This window comes from Lupinus angustifolius, unplaced genomic scaffold (genome assembly GCF_001865875.1).
Source record: "Lupinus angustifolius cultivar Tanjil unplaced genomic scaffold, LupAngTanjil_v1.0 Scaffold_29_13, whole genome shotgun sequence".
Lineage (NCBI taxonomy): Eukaryota > Viridiplantae > Streptophyta > Magnoliopsida > Fabales > Fabaceae > Lupinus > Lupinus angustifolius.
The window spans coordinates 44,616-72,344 of record NW_017720558.1 but is presented as its reverse complement, the minus strand read 5'-3'; the positions used below and the strand labels follow the sequence as shown (position 1 = coordinate 72,344).

Sequence of the window (27,729 nt, the reverse complement as noted above, 5' to 3'; positions counted from 1 at the left end):
TGTAATTTACTTCGTACAAAACTAACTTCTACCTTATCTAAATGAAGCACATTATAACCTAGAAGAAACACATTATAATATGAACATATTATAATTTATAACCCCACGTAGTTATGATATTAAAGTTTATAAACTAAAAATAAAAACATACCTTATAGAATGTAAATATACTATATAGATTTGATAAAATCTATTGAAAGACTAATTGAATGTTAAAAAAATAGTATCTCACTAAATAGTTATTCTTTCTACTTTATATTTTTTATTTTATTTCAAATCTTTTATGTTTTTAAAATCTAATACATAATCTACATTTTACTTTTTAGTTATACTATTATTTATTACTCATCCTTTTCATCTTTATTTCTCCATTTGTTTTTAATTGAGTATCTAATTACATTAAATGATATTATTTGGTAAAATTGTATTCAACTTTTATATTTAACAATATTCTGTTATGCAATTTTTATATAATTTACTAAATCTTATATTTCTACTTGTTTAGAAAATTTTCAAGCACATAATAATTGATGGCTAAAACTTAAAATGAATTATAAACCTTAACAAAGAATGAACTACAAATGTTATAACGGCAGAAATAAAAACAGAAAAGAAAAGAGAAAAGCCGCTAGAGAGAAGAATTGAACTGTTAACGGCAATTCCTCCAACAAATCTCACAATGGTTGGTCTCGTCTACAATTTCTCACAAGCCACCGTTGCATTCGCTCTCCTGTCTCTTCTCATTGCCATCATTCACTGCTCTGATACCCTTATATTATAATTCAGCTTTCCGAATCTCTCTAATTGACCACTTTTTAAAATTAAAATAAAATAAACATCTATATCAACAGTATTAAAAGATTGACATCATAATCTTAATTTTAGCATTATTTCCATATACAATAATATTGTACCATATTCAATTTTAGTTATGCCTCTCTATACATGTTAAGTTAGTTTCAAAAGAATATACATAATATTTGATATCATAATCTTAATTTTAGCATTATTTCCATGATATATCTATGTACCGATAATATAAAGATTTATATATAGTCAGTATGTCATTTATCATTCATTTTTATTATTTTTGTTTTTATTTCAGAGTCAATGATGATAAAATATAAAGGTAGATAATGTAGTAATTATATAAAAATCTCTTACATTGTCAGTGTATACATTTTTTTTTTTTTTGTCTATTTCCATATCCATATCTTATAAAGTTGTGAGTTTAAATTTTATTATCAACATAGTAATAAATAATTCATAAATAAATTGGATGTCAATCCCTTTAAAGGCAAGAATAAAACATATATGATATAATTATCAACTTGATATTAATTTTCTCATAAGGTGAGACTAATAATTATCTCTCAATTTTATTTCTTATCATTATAAGAACATGATGTAGCATTAAACTTGACAAGTAGCATAATTCTGGAACCACCTATTATATCTCACATAAAAAGAAATAATCAAAATACAAAAACATAAAATAACCAAACCCAAAAAATAGATCACACTAGTTGTACACATTCATCACCCAAAAAATTTAGTACTATTTATTGTGTGAAGTCCATAGTTATAAAAACTGTATCGTACCGGCCGGTTCAACCAGAAAACCGGTGAATCGGGCTCCTAACCGGTACAGTATAGGTGTTGAACCAGCCAATATCAAAACCAGTTAAAATCGGTCAAAACCGGTGAACCGATTGGTATTTTACTAAACCGGCCGGTTTATACACATATTTTTTTTAAAAAGAAAAACTTAAAAACCCATTACAATGTGACCCATCTTTCCAACCCCTTTTCAACACTTCAAGGCACGTGCTTCCAATGGATACTTAGATTACACATTTTGGTTCCTAACATTCGTGTGTAATCTCAATGACATTTGTGTAATCTTTGAGTACTGTAATCTTGGAGTACGGTCTGAAGATAGGATTTGGTAGAAAAGTATAATATTCATATAAGACAACTTTGACTCATTGGTGTTAAATGTTTAAACTCCAAATTTATTTGTTTTATAGAGTGAGTTGTGAACTTATGTCATTTATTTATATTTTGCGGTTGTTAAGTAATATTTTTGGATTGATATATGTTTTTTAATTTAGACTTTGAATTTGTTAAAGACTGAAAGTTGTTTATTTATATGAATTTTGAGTAGATTATAAATATGGATCATAAATTTGAGTATCTACCTATTTGAATTTTTTTTGTTATAGGTTCATATATATATATAAATATAAGTAGGTATGTCCGGTTTAACCGGCATGCAGTTTAATTACTGAACCACTGTACCACTATACCAGTACTCTAACCGGTTTGATAACCGGTAAGGTTTTAATAACACTGGTGTGAACAATGGAGTCTTTAGTAGGGTGGCAATACGGGCCAGCTCGGCCCGCCTAGCCTGCCTTTGGCCCGTCAGAATATGGGCTGGCCCGACCCGACCCTTATTGTTAAAATGACTCAAAATGCCAGCACAACCCATATTTGGCAGGGCTGGCAGGTCGACGAGCTGACCCGTTTTGTTTTTTTTTCAAAACACACATAAAGCTTTTAGACAAAAATAAATAATTCAAACAATTCATAAATGTCTTTTAAAACAAAAAATCACAAAAAAAAGACACAATCTCATAATAACATATTACATTAGTATAAAACTTGTAAATTCTAAATAATAAACCACCACAGTCTTAAATTTTTAGACTCCTATTTCATAATAGAGCTTATAACTCCTAAGTTTTAAAAAGTGTATAAGAATCAAAACTATTATATTATAAATCAATCATAATAAAGTATATATATTACTCAATTTAATTTGAATTCGACTACATTAAAAATATAAATTGAAACTCAGTCGAATTCAATTAATTTTTCAAAAGGAATCAAAATCAGTAGTTCTGTTTGAGTTTCCAATTTTCCATTTCAATTAATTAAATGTTTAAATTTGATTCAAACACCCCGAATTTTCAGTGAAACTCCACCTTAATCTGATAACAAGTACAATAATTGGATAAGAGTGAAGATAATATATAAATACATAATGAGTTATTAAATATTCATTTCACAAAGAGAAAGAAGAATTACATGCTTAAACATCCAAACATAAGTTAAAATTGTAAAAGTTTAATCTTAATTTCAATGAGTAACATGATAGACAAATGAACTTTAATCTTAATGTTTGCCCGCCGGGCTAGCCCGGCCCGACCTTCAATGGCCCGTCTAAAAAACGGGCTTCCAAAACGGGTTGAATACAGGTTTTTGAGCTAAAACTCTCAGCCCAACTCGCTAAAAACACCTATCCGAATGGGTTGGCCCGTCAGGCCAAGCTCATTTTGCCATCCCTAGTCTCTAGCAGTCAAAGTAATTACATCAGCCCAAGAGACAACACCAGTTAAAAATCTCCACATGTAAGATTTGGAGGTGTATTCTTTTCGGTTTGGTTGCTTGTTGAGTTTAGTAGTACTAATGCATCACATTCCTAAATGCATCACAATACTCAATAACTAAAACATAACGGTCTTACATATCGTTGATAGATAGTTAGATACAAGATATTAGGGTCTTACACATGCTTATAAGGGTCTCTTCCCCGATATAAAAAGATTTAACCTTATATATGAGGCTCTCACCTCGTAAGGTTTAGAGAAGGTATATGTGCAGAACTTTATATTGGCAACCGAAGAAGTTATTTTCAAGATTTGAATCTCAGATCTTCATGTCATAAGGCATCAACTTGAAATAGTGGGCATTATGCCGAGTCTCATGCTCGAATAACGACTAGGTTTAAGAATGGGCTAGATTGAGACGAGTTAAGGTTTGTCTTTACTTGACCCCGAGTTATCTTTTGAACCAATGCCCAACTCTAGACCCGACTCTAAATATCAATCGGGTCAACCTTTAAACCCGAACCTAGAATAGAGACACATACAAACATGACGAGTGAGTGACTATGGGATAGATCAGATAGGGTCATGTTTGGGTCCTACCCGACCCTAAATATTAACCAGATCTAATATTCGAACCCAAACCTAGACCCAATGAGACCCGATCCTATTTGAACCCTATCATGATCGGGTCATACCAGATGAGCAGATAGAGTCGGGTTTTGCTCACCCTTACTAGCGACACCCTTGATAGGAGAAAAATGCTGAAATGAGAGCATATGCATGAAAATCATACCCTCACAAAACAGTCATGGAAGTGCATTCTAATTAAATCAGCTACAATTGATGGAGCATTATGGGTATGCTCGTGAACAAAGTTTATAACAATCTTCTCAACTTTTGGGCAACTCTTAGTATAGAAACCAAGCTGCAATTAAGCATGTGTTGATGCAATTAATGCTACAAGACAAAGAGTCAAAACCTTGAAGTAACTTTGGATTCCCATTTCCATCTAGTTACTTGGAAGAGAACTTAGTAGTATTAACTATATATATATATGTAAAGATATAACTAAACAACGAGAGAGACAATTTAATTTCCTTTATCTTAGATGTGTCTATATTGGAGTCAGATCATAATGCTCATGCCAAATCGAGTAAGGATTCTCGCTCAGACTTGGCTTAGGAGGCCAAGCTTGTGTGCAACATCGTGCCCGAGGATGCACGGTTAGACTTGATCAATTTGGTGCATCAGGCGCATCAAGCATACACAGCCAGAACGCATCAGACAGACACGATCATAGTGCAACAAGCAGACACGACCATGGTGCATCAGGCGCATCATGCATACATGGTCAGGACGCATCAGGCCAACACAGACCTTGTGGGACACCAGAAGTATCATTAGCAAACCAAAGTTATCTATGCTTGAAAAGTTATTAGCACACATGCATAATTGTTAAGCACATGTTTTATTTTAGTCAAAGTTGGTTAATTTCAGTTTTAGTTAGTTAGTTGGGTAAGTTGCTTATTTCTCAAGCCTGACCATCAAGTATATAAGTTGCTTCATCATTGTGTAATCATTAAATTATTCCAATCAATATTATGAGGTATATTTAGCTTACAAATCACTTTATGGTATCAGAGCCTTCTTCTTGAAGGTTCTTATTGCCACCTAAATAAAGCAAATCATCATACACTCAGCCAAGATATCTGGCAAAAGAGAAGGATTGAAGAAATTCTTAAAGCAACAACCACTCTACAACTTCAGAATCTCTCCAAAACAGCATGGCAGAAGATTCATCTATTCAAGAAGAATAATAATTGCAGTTTGACATAAACAACAATGATGTTAAGAATCCGTTCTATCTTCACCCAGGAGGGAATCCTAGATCAGTTCTTGTCACACTATCGCTAGATGGTGGTAACTACCATTCTTAGAGCAAGGCCATGAATAGGGCCTTGCTTTCCAAGAATAAATTCAAGTTTATGGATGATATAATCACACCATCTAACCCAAGCAATGTTGACTACGACACATGGGAAATGTGTAACACAATGGTGTTCTCCTGGATCGCAAGGTGCCTATCTAAAAAAATAGCACAAAGCACCATTTATATTGACAATGCTCAAGATCTTTGGCTTGACCTCAAGGAGAGATACTAAAAAAGGAACTACTTCAAATTTTTAGATGTACTACAAGAATTGCATTCAACCAGACAGGGAGATAGAAGCATTTCAAGTTACTTCACAGATTTGAACATACTCTAGGATGAGCTAGAGTGACTAAGGCCAATGTCTTTTTACACATGTGAGGTAAAGTGCAGTTGTGGTCTAGTCAAGGCTGTAAGAGGTCATAGAGATATTGAATATGTTATATGATTCCTAAAGGGCCTAAATGATGAGTTCAATACATCAATGTCACAAATTCTTCTCATGGAACCTCTTCCTACAATCAACATGTAACCTTTCCTATTGGATTTTAGACATAGGGGCCACAGATCATGTGTGCCCTGATTTGTCAAGTTTCATTACCTTTCATAGCATAAGGCCAATTGCCATTGGTCTACCCAATGACAATAAAATATTTTCTAGGCACTCGGGAACTATAATGATCTCAGAAGCACTAATCTTGCATGATGTTCTATACATACCTGATTTTAAATTTAATCTAATCTCAATGTACAAACTTACCAATTCCTTGTACTACAAACTAAATTTTTATGATGTCAATTGCTCTATTTAGGATATGATTACCTTGAGGGCGATTGGACATGCTGAGGTTAAAAATGGATTGTACATTATGAGTAGAAATTTTAGGCATAATTGTGAACTGAACCCCAATGTAAATACTTTGAGTATTATTGATTTCTTTGATTTGTGGCATTTTAGACTTGGGCATCCATCAAATGCTATACTGAATTTATTATGCAAGAATTTTGAATATGTTAAGTTTGATTCTAGAAATGTTTGTGATTATTGTTATCTAGGTAAGCATGCTAAACTGCCTTTTTCCTAATCAAATGAATATGACTCTCTATCCTTTTGACATGATACACATTGACATATGGGGGCATCTAGCCAACACATCCATCAATGGTCACAAATATTTCCTTACCATAGTTGATGATCATATTAGACACACATAGATCTTCCTTATGAAATCCAAATCAGAAACTAGAAATCTCGTGCAAGACTTTGTTAAGCTAATACACACTCAGTATGACAAGTTAGTCAAGGTTATAAGGATTGACAATGGCCATGAGTTCAATATGCCCAACTTCTATCAAGAAAAGGACATAATCCACCAAACTTCTTGTGTGGAAACACCCCAACATAACTCAATGGTAGAAAGAAAGCACATACATATCTTGAATGTCACAAGGACCCTCATGTTTCAATCTAAGTTGCCTAGGAACTTATGGTCCTTTGCAGCACAACATGCCACTTACCTTATCAATAAGCTTTCTAGCACTATTCTCAATCTCAATACACCATATGAATTACATCACACTAGGAAGCCCAATCTACTAGACCTAAGGGTCTTTGGGTGCTTGTGTTTTGCATCAACCTTATCTCAAAATAGATCCAAACTTGATCCTAGAGAATGTGTGCTTTCTTGGGTAACAAGTCAATTACCAAGGGTTACATCCTCTTTGATTTAAAGAGCATGGAAATTTTTATTTCCAAGCATGTTGTGTTCCATGAACATAACTTTCCTTACCAACCAAGCCAAATCATGGACTCTAACAACAAGGCTAGCGATGACAATGACTCAGTCTTCCTTGAAGTACCACCTAAGTCACCTACTACCATAGATGTCATAAGCACACAAAATTGTGGTAATGAGTCTCATGAAACCATCAATCAGGAACCTAGGGAAGAGTTTGCTAACCAAACCCATGAAACTACTAACACTCAAACCCTTAGACGTTCATCTCGTCCTAGAAATCCACCTAGTTACCTATAAGACTTCCAATGCCTCTTAACTACATATGATTCCTGCAAGCATGAGCCTCAAAGAACTAGTAAGCACCCATTGTCCTCTAATTTGTCCTATAGACACACATCCTCTCACCACCTTAATCATACCATCTCCAACAACACTAATAATGAACCAAAGACCGACAAGCAAGCTATAAGTTTAAGAACTGGATAGAGGCTATGCAACATGAGTTCAATGCCATTGAGCTCAATAAGACTTGGTATTTAGTTGATCTTCCCCCTAGCAAGAGACCCATTGGATAAAAATGGGTCTATAAGATCAAATACAAATTAGATAAGACCATTGAGAGGTACAAAGCTAGACTAGTGGCCAAGGGCTTTAGCTAAACAAAAGGCAGAATTTTTTTAAAACTTTTGCACATGTTGTTAAACTTACTATTGTTAGGCTTCTATTGTCTATAGGTGCTTCACAGAATTGGATTGTGCATCAGCTTGATGTCAATAATGCTTTCCTTCATGGTGAGTTAAGTGAGGATGTCTACATGAGTATACCACAAGGGGTTGTACGCAAGGAACCTAACAAAGTGTGTAAATTGCATAAGTCTCTTTATGGACTTAAGCAGACAGAGAGACAATGGTTCACAAGGTTAACTTAGACTCTTATTTCTTTAGGATATGCTCAATCACATCATGATCACTCTTTGTTTACCAAAAATGTGGGTAATCACTTTACTGCCTTAGTTATTTATGTTGATGATTTAGTGTTAAGTGGCAATAATCAAAATGCAATAGATTTTGTTAAAAATTGTTTAGACAAACTGTTTAAAATCAAAGACCTTAGTATTATTAAATATTTTCTTAGATTAGAAGTTTCTTGATCTAACAATGGCATAATTCTATGCCAAATAAAGTATGCACATGATATTCTTTTAAATACAAGATTCATTGACTCAAAGCATATCCCAACACCTATTGTCAAGACAAAATGTTGCACCAAGATGATTCAAATGCATACAAGGATCTAGCAACATATAAAAGGTTAGTGGGGAGGTTATTATACTTAACAAATACAAGGCCATACATCAACTATGTTGTTCAACAATTAAGCTAGTTCATGGCAAATCCAACAATTGCTCATTTCAAAACTCTGACCAGAGTGCTTAGAAACATCAAGGATAGTCCAGGAAAAGGTTTATTCTATGGAACTTCTTCTCATCTCCAACTCAAGGCTTTCAGTGATTCTGACTAGGCATCATGCATTGACTCCAGAAAATCTATAACTAGCTTGCATGGTTTTCTTGGCAATTCATTGGTCTCTTGGAAGTCAAAGAAGCAGAACATTGTGGCACATTCCTCTTTAGAAGTAGAGTATAGGGCATTAGTAGCAACATCTTGTGAAATTCAATGGTTAACATACTTGCTTGAGAATTTCATAATTCACTTTAGAAGACCAACATTATTTTATTGTGATAATGACTCAGCAAGGCACATAGCAGTTAACTTTGTTTTCCATGAATATATCAAACACATTGACATTGATTGTCAAGTTGTTAGGGAACGTCTTCAATCCAACATCTTTCATCTCCTACTTATCAAGACAATCCAACAATGTGCAAATATTTTAACCAAGGCATTAGACCCTTCTCCTTTGACTTACTTGTTGTCCAAGCGATGAGTGATTAAAATCTACTCCCCAGCTTGCGAGGACATATTAGAGTCAGGTCATAATGCTCATGTCAACTTGTCTAAGGATTATTAGTTAAACTTGGCTTAGGAGGCCAAGGTTGTGTACAACATCGTGACCTAGGATTCACGGATAGACTTTATCAACATGGCACATCATAGTCACGGTTGTGGCGCATTAGGCATACCCGGTCATGGTGCATCAGTTAGACACAGTCATGGCACATCAGGCACATCAGGCACATCAGACATACACGATCAAGATGCATTAGGCCAACACATGCCCCGTGAGACACCAAAATCATCATTAGTAGACAAAGCTATCAAGCTTGAAAACTTCTTAGCACAAGTGCATAATTATTAAGCACATGTTTTATTTTAGTCAAAGTTGGTTAATTTCAATTTTAGTTAGTTAGTTGGGTAAGTTGCTTGTTTCTCAAGAAAGCCCATCAAGTATATAAGTTGCTCCATCATTGTGTAATCATAAGTTCTTCCAATTAATAATATGAGTTATATTCAGCTTACGAATCACTTTAGTCTATAACAATGGTTGATTTATATATATGGTTGATGTACAATACAAGAATGAATAAACTAAAACAAATGACACAGAGCGACGGTCCAGACAACTAACTAACATGTGTCATAAAGGTAATATTACATGTTACTTATCATTCATTTTAAACATAAGATGCATGTGAAATATTAATTCGGAGAAAAACCTAATGTGTAAAAGCTTTTTACATTGTCACTATATCATCCACCTTATGATAACAGATATAAATATTACATTATAATTTTATGACAAGCAAGACCATGGTTTTGGGTGCAGGTGCCCCAGAAGCATTGAAAAGCAAAGCAGCCAATATGTACCAACAGATTAGGATATGTTGTTCCCAAACATGTCGCAAAGCCTATTTCAAACCAATCACAATATACCACGTCAGTTAAAAAATTAAACACTCCTAACTTTATCTATTTTTACTTCATTATGATTGGCTAGGAATAAACTTGAGGACAATAGATCTTCATCCATATATGAGTACCCCAAATTTTTATTCTTTATTTGTGTTGATGCACACTAGATAATGACCACATTATATGGTGGGGAAGGTAATAATGTGGTCGGGTTGAAGTGGAATATAAATTCTTTATTCTAAAAAAATTATTTTCCTACTTGATTAAACTTCACAAAATAATATAATAATATTAGTTCTTGGTTTTATAATTTTACTTTTTAATTAAATTGTACTTTTTTAATTCAACAGGAATACAAAGTGATACATAAACAGAAACATGTGATCTTCATTTATTGAAATATGAATATACTAGGGGAAATTCAACTAATTTCTAACAAGACTGCATGAAATAGAAGATCATCTGCATGAATAAGATATAATAGAGTAAGAGATAGTTTTATCCTATACTACTTACTCATCAAGCTGGATTACAATTCTTATCATATCCTACAACGAAAGAGCAATACTATTGAGTATTGAACAAACTCAAATATTTTTGGTTCCAAACCAATAATTGGAGTATTTAAATTATCAATTTCTGACCCATGTGATTTTCTATTGTGAAGTCTTTTTTATTCTTTACTGTTCATATATGTACAATAAACCCGGTTTCATTTTAATTCAAACTCCCTCATTCAATTCTATAAAAAACAGAGCTAATTTGTCATAAATGAATTTATTTGTAAATTATTAAAGTAAAATTGTATTTATTTATAAATCATATGAGTTCAATTATTATACTTTAATTAATAAAAAAAGTAAAAATTCCTTATTTTAAAGTTTAACTTTCAATATTTTTAATATTATCATGATTGCATTTTTTAATTGACTATCAAGAATGCATCTTTTAGTGATCTTGTTATTTGTATCATGTAAACGTATCAAATGTTATTTTATTCTGTGTTAAGATACAATATTCAGAATAACATGAATACTCTTTTTTTTTTTTCAGGACTGTAACAATTTCAATTATTTTTGTAATAATAAAAGGGGTAGAATGATTAAGAGTAGAATTAAAGATTGGTTATTTTATTTATTCCTGTTACAATCAAAGTCCCATTTGAAAAGATAAATTCCCAATTAAACATATCACCAACTTAATTAATAACAACCATTTGTAGCATACCTATTAAGTACCATAAAAATTATAAAAAATAGAAGATGAAAACTACCAAATAAAATCTACTACAACAGTTGTCTATGTATCCAAAATTTCACTATCTTTTTTAAAGTGGAGATAGTTACATTGTTATAGTACTAACTACAAAGGTTGAATCTTTTCATTTCATAAGCCCCAATCCTTTAAAACACAAATCAAATAATAAAGCTTCTATAAACCAACAAAATAAATAAATTAAAAAATATAAAAACAAACAAGGTATGATCAGAGAGTCATAACCAAGAAAATAGCCTCATCAATACACACAAAATAAATATAAATAAAATAAAATAAGTGGGCTCAGATAGCTAAGGGATTGATCATCAAGGATTGATCAGAAAAAGGGTAAAAGAAAAATAGCTTCATCATTGCACACAACCATTTTAAGTTTTTTAATAAAAAAAGAGCATAAGGAAAGACAATAAAAAAATGGTGACACTAAAACCTAGGAGGAGACAAAGGGAATGTATGTTGGAAGAAAATGACTAGTATAGAAAAATAATAATGGTGTAGTAAAAAAGGAAGCAAGGAAAAGGTGGTAAGAATTTAATGGTTGATGTTAGAATATATAGTAAGCATAAACAGTAAACTAGGGTTCTGGCCACTGCCTTGTGGGTTTTTTCATGCAAAATTTGTATTGGGCTGGACCTCTTCCAAAAACTCCATTCCACTCCGTATTCGACTTACACCTTTAATATATGGAAGTTTGTATTTTTTATTTTTTTTAAAAATAAGTTTAAAGTTGCAGCATGTTTCACAATCCACCTCACTTTTAAACTCAACTTTTATATATACAAAATAAGCATAAAATGACCTCTCTTTTATAGTGAAATATTTTTTTATTGCCTATCTTTTTAACCAATTTTGCTTTCCATTTTACCCCTCAAATTTTAATAGCACTTTTATCTTTTATTAGATTGACATCTTCTTGAATTGATTACTTTATCATTTACGTACAATTTATTTTAATTTGTGATTCTCTATTTCGAATTTAATAACTTTTATTTATTTGTATGTCATGTTATTTTTAAATAATATTTTAAGCTTTTGTCATGATGAATTAAAAGTAAAAAAATACAGTGAAAATATATATGACATGAATATTAAAAATTGTATACTATAATAAAACAACCAAAATAATAATAACATAGTAAATAACTTCATATCATTTTTGATATAAAAAATAATCTTTCTATCTTACTTCAATGAAATAAATAAGCTTACTTAAGGTTTCAGTTAAAGTACTAAAATATAAACAGATTATAATATAAAAAGATTATATCCTACAATTTATCTATACTATATATATATGCAAAACATGGTGTAACTTCCACCATGGTGTAATTTTTACTTCCTATTTTGCCATTCACATTATTTAATTTTTACAAAAAACTCATATAATCCTAATTACTCATCACTAACATATTAATTAACCACATCTCTCATCTTAAATTATACATTATCATAAACACACAAAAATTATAATATAAAGTACACTGAACAAATATATTCTAATTATAAAAAATAAAATATATAATAACATGCAATATTATTCGGCAGGCACGAAGTGCCTGTACACACCACTAATAATTATTACAAAACATATAAATATATATTTAAACTTAAAAACTATACCTATCCTTACCCATTACCCATTAATCACAAATAGTATGAATATATGTATGAGAAAGTACTACTGAGATCTCTAATAGGACTATAAGATACTTCCTCAAGAAAAACAAAATTGGTGGGTATCAAAGTTCTTTTACAAAAAAAGAAATATGCTATGACAAAATTATTGCAAAAAATTAATAACTCAAAAAATTATACCAAAGATAACTAATGATGTAAAATTTCCTCCACGATAATGACAGTTTTTTATGGTAATTAATTTTTATTGATAATATAACTACAAATTTAACTTTTCTTGATTGAGTTTTAGGTTTCTCCTCTCTCTTCTCATCGTCGTCGTTCACTGCTCCGATAACGCTGCGGTAATTTTCCTTCATTCTCAAACATGTTCCTTGGATCTGTTTCTTGTTTTCTCTAAAACTTTCGTTTTACTTTTTTGCACAACAGTGTGACAGTAAGAATAAGATTCATTCTTCTCTATATCTTTTTTTTTAATTACCATCAATATTGGAGTTTTCCCGCTATTTTCAACAATGTTCGCATTTGCACCTACTCAGTATTTTATCGTTGAAAATGTAATGTAACTACATTTAAAGTCATGATACGTTTGTGTTTTAGATTGATAGATTAAGGATAATTGTAGTCGTAATGCAGTTGAAAACCATAATATTATGGCCACAATATCGATCACAATTTATACCATTACTGAGAGCTTATTTAGATTTACGAGAATACGTTATGATAGTAAATAAGCATAGGAAGATAGCTTATGAGGTTCTTATGAGTTATTTCTTGTTTCAATATCTATTAGCTTACGAAAATAATTTATTTTTAGTTTATTTCACGAGGAAAAAAAACTCAGTGAATAAGTGCTTAATTATTTCATTTACTCAAAAAATAACCTATTAGGTTTTTGCCATGAATTATTTCAGCGGTTGGAATCAAATACAGGAAGTATTGTGGGATGGGTTATTCAGGTTGTCCTAATGAGAAACCATGTGATGGTTTGATGCTTGTTGCATGGCCCATGACAATTGTGTTGGCAAATTCAGTATCATATTGCTCTCTCTCTCTTATTTTCATAATTATCTAGCATTGTTAGTGTAAAATGTTTTCGTCCATTACCATTCCTATTTATTACTTTTCATTAAAGGGACACGAATTATGAGAAATGATACATTGACCATATAAAAAATTCTTAAGCATAGAATATTTTCTCAATTATGAATTCCATAATGCCACATATTGATCAATTAACGTGACTGTTTGTTGGTTAGTAGTTAAGTTTCCTTATTTGATAAGTTAGTTGGGGTTATTGGGAAGTTATAAATAATACTTATTCATTTGAATTAAGTGTTGTTGTTGTATTTGGATATTCAATAGATTTTTCAATAAAACTTGAAGTCATTCATATATAGTCTCTCTTAAACTCATCTTATTTATTCCCTAGTTCAATAGTGGCATCAAGAGCTTTGTGAAGGATTCTATGTGAATCAAGATTCAAAGAAGGGACCTGTGGAAGTGAAGTAGAAGTGAAGAGGATTTTGTGTGGATCCAAGAACAAGAAAAGCAAGAAGTAGTAGAAAGAGAAGTTCTGTTTTTTTGCAGCATAACAAATAGCAATGGCTTTGCTATGACTCTACTAGTTCTCGATGGCAGGAACTATGACAGATGGAAGAATCAAATGAAATTCATATTTGGTTTTCAATAGGTGTATGAAATAGTGCAAAATGGTTACCAAAAAATTGGTGAAAGTGTCACTGAGGCCCAGAGAGCAATCTATGAAGAGGCAAAGAAGAAGGACTGCAAAGCCTTGTTCCTAATCCATCAATGTGTTGATGGAGCCAACTTTGAGAAGATAAGTGGAGCAAAGACAACAAAGCAAGCTTGAGATAACTTGGAGAAGAGTTACGAGGGTGTTGCAAAGATCAAGAAGGTTAGATTGTAGACTTTGCACATGCAGTATGAACTTCTCCAGATGGATGAAAATGAATCAGTTTCTGAATACATGACCAAGATTCTAACACTCATACATCAGATAAGGTCATGTGGGGAGACAGTGAATGATCAAGCACTGGTTTAAAAGGTTTGTTAGAACACTCACTCTTAAATTTGATCACATAGTAGTTGTAATAGAAGAATCCAAGAATCTTAAAGAATACAAGATTAAGGAATTGCAAGGATCTCTTGAAGCTCATGAGTTGAGGTTGAAAGAGAGCAATCCAGATAGACAAGGTAATCAGGCACTTCAAGCCAGATTCAAAATCTCTAGTCAATAGAACAAGAGAAACAAGGAGAAGGGTCATAACAGTACATGAAGATCAAATGAGCAAGAATCTTCATCAAGAAGACGTGACACCAATGTGAAGTCAAGGGGAGAACTTGATCATAACAAGAATTCACACAAGAATTCGGAAAATAGAAGAAGGCAAGACAAGAAGAAAGTGTAGTGCTATAATCGTAGGAATTATGGTCATTTTGCATCTGAGTGCAAACTTAACAGATGGCAAAAAGCAAGAGAAAAGGATGCTAGGCCAGCACAAGGTGAAAGTGCTAATGATTATGATGAGGATCACTACTTGTTGATGGCAACCACAAAGAATGATCAGGGAAGTGATGGCATCACTGATTATTGGTACCTAGACACTAGTTGTTCAAACCATATGACAGGAAGAAGAGATTGGTTTACAACATTTAATGAATCAACCAAAAGCAAAGTGAAGTTTGCATATCATAGCTCAGTCTCAGTAGAAGGGATTGGTAAGGTGATGATTTAAAGGGTAGATGGCAGAAAGTCCTACATATCTAGTGTTCTCTATATGCCTAGAATGAAGAACAATCTACTGAGCATTGGCTAATTTTTTGGAGAAAGGGTATAGGATGGTAATGCAAGATGGTGAATTAATTGTATATGACAAAGAAAACCAAAAGATCCGGAAGGCACCACTCTCTTCAAATAGAACTTTCAAAATAAAGATTCAAGTTGTTGAGCAAAAATGTCTTAAGGTTGGGATAGATGAAGACACATGGTTGTGGCATCTTAGATATGGACACCTGAATTTTAGAATCATACGACTGCTGAGTAAGAGTGGATCAGTTATAGGACTACCTTGCATAAAGTAGGCTGAGACTTTGTGTGATGGTTGCTTAACCAGCAAGCAAACAAGAAATTCATTTGGTTCAAATATTCCCTCAAAGATAAAGAAACCTTTGGAACTTATCTATAGTGATGTATGTGGTCAATTTGAAGTAGACTCGGTTGGAGGGAACAAATACTTCCTAACTTTCATTGATAATCTCACAAGAAAGGTATGGATCTATCTGTTGAAATGAAAGAGTGAAGTATTTGAGAACTTCAGGAAATTCAAGGCTCACTTAGAAAGGAAGACTAAGTTGAAGTTGAAGCAACTCAAAACAGATGGAGAAGGTGAATATATGTCTGTTGAGTTTGATGAGTTCTGCAGCAAAGAATGGATTCATCATGAAGTGATAGCTTCCTACATACCACAACATAATGGCACAACTGAAAGGGAGAAAAAGATTATACTTAACATGGCTAGAAGTATGTTGAAAACTAAGAACTTGCCAAAGAAATTTTGGGGTGAGTTGTGTCAATATCAACATACATCATCAATAGAAGTCTAGTCAGGAGATTGGGCTACAAGACACCTGAGGAAGTTTGGTCAAGCCTTAGACCAAATGTAAGTCACCTTAAGATCTTTAGCTCAGTCTGCTATGGTCATGTACCTAAAGCAAGAAGAAGGAAGCTTGATGATAAGGGTGAGAGATTGATATTCTTAGGCTATCACACTACTGGTGCATACATAGTTTTTAATCCTCTCACTCAGAAGTTCATGATATGTAGAAATCTGAGGTTTGATGAAATACAATGTTGGAAATGGAACCAGGAAGATAATAACTTTGATGTTAAAACCAGACTGCAACTTGATGAGACTAGGCTGCAACTTGGTGAAAGTGAAGAAATGATGGACAGCATTGGTGAAAATAAGTTAGTTGAGGCTCAACCTTCAAGCACCATAGTAACATCTCAAAGGATGAAACAACCATATTCTATGCTCAGAGACTATGAGGTTTTTTCAGACTCCACAATCACAGCAGAAGGTGATCTTGTGCACATGACATTACTTGTAGAGATGGAACCACTAAGCTTAGAAGAAGCTCTGAGACAAACACATTGGATTGAAGTTACGGAAGAGGAGTTAAGGTCCATTGAAAGAAACAAATCATGGACCTTAAAAAATTTACCATATGGAAAGAAGGTCATAACAGTGAGATGGGTATTAAGACCAAACTAAATCCAAATGGTGAGGTCACTAAGTACCAAGCCATATTATTTGCTTAAGGGTTCCTACATAAACAAGGTCTGAATTATGATGAGGTGTTTGCTCTAGTTGCTAGAATTGAAATAGTGAGACTTGTGATTTTGCTCTTGCCAGCTACAAAGGTTGGAAAATCCATTAGATGGATGTAAAGCCTGCTTTCTTAAATGGACCTTTAGGCAAGGAAGTGTTTGTGACACAACCACCATGTTTTGAAGAAGAAGACAAAGAAGATTTAGTGTACAAGTTTCATAAATCTCTTTATGGGCTCAAACAAGCTCCCAGAGCTTGGAATAGGAGAATAGATGCATTCCTACTGCAACTAGGATTCACAAAGTGCACACATGAGCATGGTGTGTATGTGAAGGAAAAGTACACAACAGATCTTCTCATACTATGTCTCTATGCTGATGACCTTCTCATAACTGGTGGAGAACTCAAGAACATCCAAGCATTTAAGCATGAGATGCAGGCTGAATTCGAAATGACAGATCTAGGAGGATTTTCCTTCTTCCTAGGCATAGAATTCAAGAGAACCAAGCAAGGAATTTTCATGCACCAAAGCAGGTACACTACTAATATATTGGAGAGGTTTCAAATAGTGAATTGTAATACAGTTGTAACCCTTGTTGAAGCTGGAGTTGGGTTGTGCCAAGGAGAAATAGATCAAGAGGTTGATAAGACTCAGTATAGGCAAATGATAGGCTCGTTGAGGTATGTGTGCAACTCAAGGTCTGATATTGCATATGGAGTTGGATTGGTGAGCAGGTTCATGGAATCCCCTAAGCAAAGTCACATATGTGTAGTGAAGAGACTCTTAAGGTACATGAGAGGAACTATTGGTTATGACATCATGTATCCAACAAGCTCAAACAGAAATTGCAAACCCAAGTTGATTGGCTTCTCTGATGCAGACTGGTGTGGTGACAAGTCCGATAGGAAGATCACAACTAGTTACCTATTCCATCTAGACAATGCTCATATGAGTTGATGCTCCAAGAAGCATCATTTAGTTACCTTATCCTCTTGTGAAGCTGAGTATATTGCAGCCAACATGAGTACATGCCAAGTTGTGTGGTTGGATGATTTGATGGAAGAACTTAGAATGTAAACAGAAGAAGGTTAGTAGCTGATAATGGACAACAAATCTGCTACCAACTTGGCAATGAATCGTGTGGCTCATTGAAAAAGCAAACACATAAAAACTAAATTTCACTACATAAGAGACCAAGTCAACAAAGGCAAAGTGAGTTTGGAATTTTTCAAATCAGAAAACAATTGCAGATGTGTTTACCAAACCATTGAAGAAGGAAATATTTGAAGAACTCATGCACAAGATTGGAATGATAAGTCTAGCTAGTTTGAATTAAGGGAGAATGTTGAATAAATTGTAATTCTCCCTGTTAGACTCGTTAATCGACTAACGATATGAATATGAATAATCGATTAACAATAGGAATAATCGGTTAACGTGACCGTTTGCTGGTTAGTAGTTAAGTTTCCTTATTTGGCAAGTTAGTTGGGGTTATTGGGAAGTTATAAATAGCACTTATTCATTTGAATTAAGTGTTGTTGTATTTGGATATTCAATAGATTTTTCAATACAACTCGAAGTCATTCATATATATACTCTCTCAAACTCATCTTCTTTATTCCCTAGTTCAACAAAATTTGTTAAAGTGAAGATTTTCTTTTCATGCTCTATGCTTTTTGAAATAAAATTGTAATAATATGAATACTTTTATTTATATAAAACAATTTAAATTCTCATGCATTGCACAAGCTAAAAATAATATTTATCCAAGTAAAATGTAATAAAATGGGTATATTTTCCCCCTTGGTTTTGGTAAAAAGAAAAGGTTGGTCAGAGGTGCAAAGCGAAAAAAAAATTATATTACATAATAACAGTTAATTAAAGCAGCCAATGCTACTGAAGGAGCTTTCAACATATAAGCACAAGAAATACATGAGAAAACTTAAAGATTTAGGTTTTGGAAGGAAGAACTAAAAGATAAGACTTAAGAGTCATAGAATACACATATGAGATAATTTTAAAATATTTTCATTTTCTCTTTAAAACTCAATTTACAAACAGACTCTAATTTAACCCCTAATCTGGAGGAAAAATTCTCTCCAATATGAGAGAGATTAGTTATTATTTTTTTGTATTTAAGAGTAAAAATATTATGACGTTTAAATATGTTTAAATATCTTCATGAAATATTTAAATATCTTTAAAGAGCTAAATTAGTTAAAAACAATTGTGTGGAAGTTCTTTATTTGCTCTAATGTCAAATAGGTTAGTTTCAGAACATAAAATTAATGGATGTTGGTCTACTTGGTAAGATTCAAAGCAAGTGTAAGATTTGTAGGTGCATTCTTTTCAACAAGACTCTTTATTATTTCAATGAAGTCAAAGCCTCTAAGTGTAAGATTTGTAGGTGCATTCTTTTCAACTTGGTTGCTTGTTGAATTTAATAGTATTGATACATCACATCCTTGAATGATTCATGTCACCTCCTCATATTAACACAATACTCATTAACTAAAACATAATTTAATCAATAAAGTCTAATAATATATGGTTGGTTGATACTTAGATACAAGATAATTAGATTGCTTGAAAATATGCTTACATGGTTTGATCCATGAGTATAACTCAATGTGTAAGGCTCCCATATGGTGGAGTTTATAGAGGGTATATGCACAATGCTTTACATTTGCAACAGAAAAGGTTGTTTTGTGATTTGAATCTCAGACCTCCAAGTCACAAGACATCAACCTGAAATAGTTGGCATCATTCCGAGTCTCGGGATGGATTAGTGATACTCTTGATGGGGGAAAAGATGAAATAAATGCATATGCATGAAAAGCACATATCCTAACAAAACAGTCACCAAAGTGCATTCTAATTGAGGCAGCTGCAAGTGATGGAGCATTGTGGATATGCTCATGAGCAAAGTCTGCAATGATCTTCTCAGCTTTTGGGCAGCTCTTAGTATAGAAACCAAGCTGCAATTGACCATTGTTGATGCAATTAATGGCACAAGACAAAGAATCAAAACCTTGAAGTAACTTTGGCTTCCCATTTCCATCTAGTTACTTGGAAGAGAACTTAGTAGTATCAACTATATATATGTAAAGATATAACTAAACAACAAGAGAGACAATTTCCTTTCTCTTAGTTGTGTATACAACAATGGTCAATGATTTATATATAGTGCTTAGGTTGATGTACAATACAAGAAACTAAAACAAATCACACAGAGGATGGTCCATGCAGCTGACTACTATCATGTGTCATAAGCTAATATTGAATCCTTTATCTTTAAGCATAAGAAGCCATATATGTTTAGCTTTATTTTTACCATGTTCTCTAATGGTTGCATCTTAAGCAGTTTTCTAATTGAGGTGACAAACAAACATTTTTTTTACAAGCATTCCATTGTTATCTCCAACCAACAAATTCAATTCCAAATTATAAACTAGTCTCAAGGAGGAATATTTAGATGTAAGAAACTTTACTCCCCATATAAAAAAATTGTTTTTAAGATTTAAATTTGTAATATTATATTACTAATCAATTTATAGTTGCGTTAAACTCACTCTCTATTCAATAACAAATATGAGAATAATAAGCATGCTTTACCTGTTTCTATCTTATGAATCCAGTATTTTTATCTCATCACACATTGACATGGCGCATTGAAAAAGCAACCAATATATATGAGAAACACTATTTTTATCCTTTCTAGTGTTAATGCTCATATATATGACATAACATATCTAACTAATTTCTAACACGACACCATTAATATGGTAGCTTTAACTGTGATAATATAGGACAATATTTTATATTTCTTATCCTATCCACCAAATTAGTGATGGTGATGTTTTCTCTCAATATTATCTCATTCTTATCATATCATAACTTTCAAATGAACCCCTAAGGTGATGTATAGTATTGAACAATAAACAGTTTTGAACTAATTTTGATTCCAAACTAATAATGGGAATCTTTAAATTATCAAATTCCAACATGTGTGATCTTCTACATTCTGTGAAGCGTTTTTTATTATTTACTGTTCATATGTGAAGTGTTTTTTATTATTTACTGTTCATATATGCCCAATAAACCCGTTTCATTTCCTTTCAAACTCCATCATTCTCCTCTATACAATAATACAAAACAGAGCTAATTGTCATAAATGAATTTGTTTGTAAATTGTATTTATTTATAAATCATGAGTTCAATTAATATATTTTAATTTAATTTAAAAGTTAATTATTTAAAGTATAAGTTTGTTCTATTTTTAATGTTTACATGTCAATATTGCATTTTTTTAAGACTGCATCATATAGTGATCTTGTTGTTTGGATCATGTAACCGTATAAAATATTATTTTATTCTTTGTTAAGATACATTGTTCAGAATAACACGAATACTCTCTTTTTTTCATGACTGTGACAGTTTCAATTATTTTTGTAATAATGAAAGGGGTAGAATGATTAAGAGTAGAGTTAAAGATTGGTTAATTTATTTATTCCTGTTACAATCAAAGTCACCATTTGAAAAAATAAATTCCCAATGAAACATATCACCAACTTAATCAATAACAACCATTTTTAGCATACCTATTAAGTACCCTAAAAATTATAAAAAATAGAAGATAAAAACTACCCAAAAAAATCTACTACAACAGCAGTCTATGTATCCAAAATTATACTGTTTTTTTTTTTTCTAAAGTGGGGAAAATTAAATTGTTGCATTACTAACTATAAAGGTTGAATCTTTTCATCATCATAAGCCCCAATATTTTCAAACAAAAATTAAATCAAATAATAAAGCTTCTATAAACCAACAAAAATAAGTTAATTTAAAAAATGAAAATAACAAGGTATGATCAGAGAGTAAATAACCAAGAAAATAGCCTCAACAACACACCCAAAATAAATAATAATAAATAAAAAAAGTGTGCTCAGACAGCTAAGGGATTGATCATCAAGGATTGATCAGAAAAAGGGTAAAAGAAAAATAGCTTCATCATTGCACACAACCATTTAAAGTTTTTTAATAAATAAAAAACAAAAGGAAAGACAATAATAAATGGTGACACTGAAACCTAGGAGGAGACAAAGGGAATGTATGTTGGAAGAAAATGACTAGTATAGAAAAATAATAATGGTGTAGTAAAAAAGGAAGCAAGGAAAAGGTGGTAAGAATTTAATGGTTGATGTTAGAATATATAGTAAGCATAAACAGTAAACTAGGGTTCTGGCCACTGCCTTGTGGGTTTTTTCATGCAATTTGTATTGGGCTGGACCTCTTCCAAAAACTCCATTCCACTCTGTATTCGACTTACACCTTTAATAAACAAAAATGTTATGTTCTATGAGAAAAATGTGTGCATTAGATATAAGTTTTATATATTATAATTATATTATCTATTACTTATATTTTATCATTTGTATATTATTTATTTTATGTTTCTTTTTTCTTGTTTAATAACTTTTATTTATCTATCATATTATTCTCATTAGCTTTTATATTAATATTTTTTCCCTTTGTGATGATGTATTAAAATTTTAAAAAAGTTGTAGTAAAAATAGAAATGAAGATAAACATTAAAAATATATATACTTTAAAAATAATACAAAAAATAATCAAAATAATCATAACATAAATAAATGATTTTAAATCGTTCTTTTTTGTAATTTACTCCGTAAAAAATTAATCTTTTTACCTCACCTAAACAAAACGCATTATAATCTAAACATAAACACATAATAATATGAATATATTATAATTTATAATCTCACACATTTATAATCTTATAGTTTATAAACTACAAGTAGAATGTTAAAAAAAATTAGTATCTCACTAAATAATTATTAGTTTTGTTTAATATTTCTTAATATTTTAACTTTTTCATATTATTTTAATTCTTTTAATGTTTTTGAAATTTGATATATATTTTATACTTTAATTTTCAATTATATTCTTATTTATTACTCACCTTTTTTACCTCTAATTGTTTCAATTGTTTTTAATTGAGTTTCTAATGTGCACTAAATAAAATTATTTTAGTTAAATTGTATTTAACTTTTAAATTATGTATTGACTTTTAAATTGTCTCTAGCCTTAAAGATCAAAAGTTTTGAAATCAAATGAAATATGTGAACAAATAATGTAATGTTTCAATAAAATTATCAAGAAAACTATATTATTTTTGTATTATCAAGGTACCATTCTAGAGTAAATTACACTGACACCCTTAAGTTTTAGCGAAATTACACAAACCACCCCTCACTTTTTACAACTACACAACCCCTAATTTTTATACTTTCATTACACTGAACACCCTTGCATGAGAAATAAGTGTGATTTTTTGAACAAAAAATGTTATAAATATAATTAAGTTAAACAAAACATGGTATACTGTGGAGACAAATCCAAATAATATATGAGTTGATACATCTTTATTATTTTTGGTTCAATACGATATAGTATAAGAGCGATTTAAACAATATCTCTTTAGAATTGTTGATGCATTTTGTAACAAAAAATAATAAAGATACATTGATTTGTATATTATTCGGATGTTTCCTCACAATATATCATGTTTTGTTTAACTTAATTACATTTCTGTTTAAAAGGATGACACTTATTTCTCATGCAAGGATGATTAGTGAAATGAAAGTATAAAAATTAGGGGAAGTTTGTGTAGGTGTAAAAAAGTGAGGGTGATTTATATAATTTCACTAAAACTCAGGGGATGTCAATGTAATTAACTCTATATTATATGAGTAAAGAATTAATCTTTTTTGGATTCTAGATTTCGCCTGTCAGTTGCTCTCAATAATCGAACCTTCGACCTTTTACTTATTTTGGAAATCGAGCATCACTATATCAACATTTTGTTTGTACAAGAAAACTATATGGAATTATGTACTAATATAATTTATATTTAACTATATTATGTTATGCTGTTTTTATATAATTTACTAAAATCTTATATTTCTATTGGTTTAGAAAATTTCCAAACACATGATAATTGATGGTTAAAACTTAAAATTGAATTATAAACCTTAACAAAGAATACACTACTAACGTTATACGCAAATATAAAAACAGAAAAGAAAAAAAAGCCGCGAAGGAGAAGAGTTGAACCCTTAACGGCGATTCCTCCAACAAATCTCATAATGGTTAGTCTCGCCTACAATTTCTCACGCGCCACCACCGTTGCATTCGCTCTCCTCCCTCTTCTCATCGCCGTCATTCACTGCTCTGACAACCCTGCGGTAATTTTCCTTCATTCACAAACTTGTTCCTTGGATCTGTTTCTTGTTTTCTCTAAAACTTTCGTTTCACTTTTTTTCTGATGTTGTTTTTTTGTTGAGTGCAGAACACATGTAGCAAGCAATGTATAGCACAACAATGTGACAGTAAGAATAGGATTCATTTCTCTCTACATCTTTTTTTTGAATTTCCATCAATATTGGAGTTTTCGCGCTATTTGCAATAACGATCACATTTGTACGAATGCATGATATATTTTATCGTTGTAAATGCAATATCACTACATTTAAAGTCATGATACGTTTGTTTTTAGATTGCTAGATTAATGATAATTGTAGCCGTTGCTGAGGTTTCAAAAACCATAATATGATGGCCGCAATATCAATCGCATAATCATAATTTAAAATATTACTGAGAGCTTATTTAGATTTACAATAGGTTATGATAGTAAATAAGCATAGGAAGATAGCTTATGAGGTTATTATGAGTTATTTCTTGTTCAATAACAATTAGCTTACGGAAATAATCTATTTTTAGTTTATTTCACAAGATAAAAACTCATTGAATAAGTGCTTAATTATTTCATTTACTTAAAAAGAAACCTAATAGGTTGTTGCCATGAATTATTTCAGCGGTTGGAATCAAATACGGGAAGTATTGTGGGGTGGGTTATTCAGGTTGTCCTAATGAGAAACCATGTGATGATCTTGATGCTTGTTGCATGGCCCATGACAACTGTGTTGACAAATTCGGTATCATATTGCTCTCTCTCTCTTATTGTGCTATACTATTGGATTCTTAAAAGGTTATAGTGTATTTTGTTGTCAAAGATTTGCTATTTTTGCTATATGAATATTTAGACTCCTATCTGATATGATGAATTAATGAAAGGATTGCGAACAAAATAAAATTAATGAGGATGATCAATTAACCATTCTAGATGGTTATTGCTACAATGAGAATGATTATTGGTCTCTACTTTTTGATTTTGTATTGCTAGTAGTACTTTTTATTAACCTCTTTATTGGATATCCCATTAGTCCATGTTTAAATTTCTGCCTTTCAATCTCAGAAAATTTATTACACAGCTATAAGATTCATAATACTTTATGGTACTGAATATTGGGTGTAAAGTGCCAAGAAGAACATAAGCTCAATGTTGTAATGGATGAGTGTGCATACAACAAAGTTCAAGGATGAATGCATTAGAGAGTAAATAGGAAAACCATCTATTGAGGGAAAAATGGAAGAGTTTTTCATATAGTTATTTGACTATTGAAAAGACAGTTAGAAGCTTCAATAAGAAAATTGGATCAAATGGAGTGTAAACCAATAATGAGAAGTAGATGGAGATCTGGAAAAACTATATAAAACCATTAAAAAGTACTTAGATCTGAACAACCATTTCTTAAGACATGGTGTTTGGCATAACATGAAGATACCATTTCATTAATGTAGTCTACTCTATGAAAATGCTTTTGTTGATTTCCAAAGTAATATTGGATTGATTATACTATTTAAAATTGATGTGTTGTTCGTCAAGCATTGTAATTAATCTTATAAACATTGACTGACAAATATACTTAGTAAGTTAGTATGGAAAATGAAGTTTCAAATGTTATCTTCAGAAGATTGCTGTACACTAACTAAACATGGTTTGGTAGGAATGACTAATGTGAAATGCCATGTGAAGTTGAAGAATTGCCTAACCAAAGTACAGAAATCTGGGAAGGTTGGATTTTCCAAGGAGTGTCCCTACAGTATAGCAGCACCTACCATGATAAGAGGCATGGACTTGGCCATCATGCTCAGCCAATTGGGTAACCATAGTGATGATCTGTAACAAAACTTGAACTCTCTTAACATAGCCAGTGTCAAACTTCTCTTGATTCTGGAAAGTTGATCTTATGATGTTATTGATCCTGACTAAGCCACTATTGTTTGAGGTACATTGTTATTTAATTTAAGATGTCACAAAATAATTCAATATTTTCTTTCTGCAAGGTTCAATTATGAACTATCATAGGAAGAAATGGCAATATTGTTTGTCATAAAGTTTTAATTTCACAAAAGGATGAAATTAACATAGATAATGCAGTCATTGTTATGGTTTTACTAAGGTGGAGGGGTGTGGGAGAATGAGAAGATTGGACATGACTATTTTGTTTAAGAGAAATGCTAGCGGAGTGGACTCATAATATTGTAGGTTATACTTAAATTCAACCCAATAATGAAGAGTATGTTTAGAAAGAGTGTCTTGTTAATATTACTCTTTTGTTTAAATGAATATAAGCAGAGCATTCCTCTGCTCACAGGCTATAAGTGTTTAATGAAACAATTTCCTTTTCCTAAGGAATGTTTCTACTTGTACATCATAAAATTGATCTATTGATCATGATATCATCAATTTCACTGTCTTAACCTGATTAACAATCAAATCAGAACTGGATTCGAACAAACAATGCCTCACCAATTTCCTCACCAATTCTCCTCATTCTAATATTTCCATGACTCCTATTCCTTCTACTGTTTCACCAACAATGTCTTCACACTCTTCTACTTCAAATCATTCTAACCCTTCTCCACATCACTCAAATTCTTCACCAGTACCCTGTGTTCCTTATCCTACGGCTACACGGTTTAAATCTGTCAATGCCATATAATCTTACACTCTTACTGTTAATCTGGAAAATGTTGAACCAGCCACTGCAATGGATGAGGAATGGTACTTGGTCCTTAATTCCTTTACCATCAAAAACACACACAATAGAATGTAAATGGGAGGTTCAAAATAAAAGAAAATCCATATAGAACAATAAATAAGTATAAGGCTGGGTTAGTAGCTAAAGGATTCCATCAACAACCTGGATTTAATTATAATGAGACCTTCTGTCCAACACTCAAATCAGTCACTGTGAGGGTTGTTTTGGCACTGGCATTGACTCACAAATGGGATGTGCAACAAATTGATGATACCAACAATGCTTTCCTATATGGTGTCTTAGAGCGAAAAGTGTACATGAAGCAACCTAAAGTGTAAAGTCTTTAGCTTTCAAATTACATAAGGAAATTGATGGTCTAAAACAGGATCCAAGTGCATGGTTTTAAAAACTTGCTAGCCTACACACTCTAAGCAAATACTACAGGTAAAATGATGTTGATTCAGAGTATGCTTTAAGAGCTCAATTTTACATCAACATTACTTATTATATATACTATGGCAAATTGGCAATCTTAACATTGTAATGTTATCAAGGAAT

The 27,729-nt window shown here is 31.8% G+C and overlaps 1 protein-coding gene across 3 annotated transcripts; it reads left to right on the top strand.

The window, feature by feature from the left end:
- The first annotated feature begins 605 nt into the window (after positions 1–605).
- LOC109338555 (probable phospholipase A2 homolog 1) lies at positions 606–27,729 on the top strand. 3 transcript variants are annotated; one of them, XM_019575822.1, is made up of 5 exons: positions 606–747; positions 13,164–13,191; positions 24,576–24,615; positions 25,102–25,221; positions 26,134–26,531. In XM_019575822.1, exons 1-5 carry the CDS (start codon positions 680–682, stop codon positions 26,310–26,312), a joined length of 435 nt encoding a protein of 144 aa, XP_019431367.1. In that variant the 5' UTR covers positions 606–679; the 3' UTR covers positions 26,313–26,531. The 3 variants fall into 3 exon arrangements, 2 of the variants coding, with proteins under 2 accessions (XP_019431367.1, XP_019431366.1); XR_002106563.1 differs by lacking the exons at positions 606–747; positions 13,164–13,191 and adding exons at positions 24,284–24,471; positions 27,557–27,729 and having other exon boundaries at positions 26,134–26,415; XM_019575821.1 differs by lacking the exons at positions 606–747; positions 13,164–13,191 and adding an exon at positions 24,284–24,471.